Raw genomic sequence first — 1,730 nt, 5'->3', positions numbered from 1 at the left:
GGCGCAGCGTTTGGGTGCCGCAGGGTGGGGGAGGCGTGGGATGGATCCCGGCGCCGGGTGAGGCTGGGATGCTCCCGGTGCCTCTCCCGGCTGGGAAAGCCTTGCTGCAGGCCGTCGGCTGTGCTGTGTGTGGGGGGGATGCTTTTCCCCACGCTGACCAGTTTATCTCACCCCCCCCTCCGCTTTGGCCAGCCCCGCCTGGGCGAGGTTGCGAGACCCTGCCCGGACCCTGGAGGGGTTCGCTCCGATGTCCTGCCCCGGGCTCATGCGTGATCCCAAGGGGATGAAAACTCCTGGAAGGGTGAAAGGAGAGCTGGCCAGTGCGGGGTTTTCACTCCTCTTGCTGCTTCTCCCCGTGGCAGAAATGGCGAAAGTTCTGGGGAGTCTTGTACCGGGAAAGCTCCTGCTCCACCGCCCACCTGGAGCTCTTCGAGGGCTCGGCGCCACCGGCCGCCGAGAAGCTGCGGGAAGGCGAGGGCGGCAAGCGGCTGGTCAAGCTGAGCGACTGCGTGCACGTGGCGGAGGCGAGTGGCGATGCCGGCTGCCCCAAGGAGACTGTCCCCTTCCTGCTGGAGACCACCGACAAGCGGTACCTCCTGGCCGCTGATGGCACCGAGGCGGCCGGCTGGATCCAGAAGCTGTGCGAGCTTGCCTTCCCGGTACACACTGGACAGGGATAACGGGGGCACGGGAGACAGCAGGATCCGTGCGGGGGAATCCCGGGGGTTTGCTGCACTGGGGGAGGCTGGGGGGATGCCGTCCTCCACCCTCGCTCACTCGCTGCTCTTTCCCGGGGCAGAGGAGCAGGGAGGAGCAGGCAGCAGGCAAGGACGGCCAGCAGAGCTTGCTGGGCACCGACGGCGTGTTCTCCATGGAGGAAAACTCCCTCTACAGCTCCCGGGGCAAAGGTAGGCACCGGGAGGTGGGGAAGGTGCAGTGGAGCTGGGTTTGCTGGCACAGGAGGCAGAGCATGTCCCGCAGCATCTCGTCACCCCCGCTTCCCGAGGAACCTTGGCCGGTTTTGCGCCAGGGAGCAGCCCCCGCCGCGGCTACGTGCAGGCGGCGCGGTGGAAAGTCTCCTCCTGAAATAGCCTCTTCCTGCTCTGCGGTTTGGCAGGGCTGGGTTTCGCTGCGCTATCGGGCTGCTCCCGTGCGACCGGAGCCCTTGAGCCCTTATCGGCCGGACGCCGCTTCCCCGCAGCCGGGGCAGCGGGGCGTCACGAGCCCCATGGCACCTCTCTGTGGTGGGAGATGCAGCTCTGCTCTTGCAGCGAGGAGCTCTGCTCCTCGCGCGTGTCAAATGCCGCCCTCCTTCGTCCCCAGCCAGCTTGGAGCAGGCGTTCAAGGTGACGGTGAGGGCCACCGAGCCCTCTGAGCGCTGCCGGCTCTGGGGCCAGTGCATCCTGCGAGCTGGCGAGGAGGCGCTGGAGCTGCGGGATTTCCAGACCTTGGAGATCCTCTACAGCTGGCCCTACCACTTCCTGCGGCGCTTTGGGCGGGATAAGGTAAGTGGGATCCGGGAAGGGTGGGCTGGTGGTGGGCTGCGGAACGGGGACCTGATCCTGTCCCTCCCCAGGCGACCTTTTCCTTCGAGGCCGGCCGGCGCTGCGCATCCGGAGAAGGCAACTTTGAGTTTGAGACCAGGCAAGGCAACGAGATCTTTCAGGCGATCGAGTCGGCCATCAACGTGCATCGGGGCCGGGGGGCTGGGGAGCTGCGGCGGGGTGGCC

At 67.1% G+C, this 1,730-nt stretch overlaps 1 protein-coding gene across 1 annotated transcript in view; it reads left to right on the top strand.

Annotated features, from left to right (window-relative positions):
• Positions 1-1,730, top strand: part of DOK2 (docking protein 2, 56kDa) — a 12,706-nt gene that overhangs the window by 8,194 nt on the left and 2,782 nt on the right. Inside the window, exons 2-5 of the mRNA XM_009318637.1 lie at positions 363-659; positions 800-922; positions 1,335-1,505; positions 1,577-1,687. Of these exons, the coding sequence (XP_009316912.1) occupies positions 363-659; positions 800-922; positions 1,335-1,505; positions 1,577-1,687 (702 nt within the window). The remainder of the gene's footprint in view (positions 1-362; positions 660-799; positions 923-1,334; positions 1,506-1,576; positions 1,688-1,730) is intronic.

Source organism: Pygoscelis adeliae, unplaced genomic scaffold (assembly GCF_000699105.1).
Source record: "Pygoscelis adeliae isolate BGI_AS28 unplaced genomic scaffold, ASM69910v1 Scaffold52, whole genome shotgun sequence".
NCBI lineage: Eukaryota > Metazoa > Chordata > Aves > Sphenisciformes > Spheniscidae > Pygoscelis > Pygoscelis adeliae.
The sequence above is the reverse complement of the archived record's forward strand: the minus strand, read 5'-3'. Positions and strand labels throughout refer to the sequence as shown.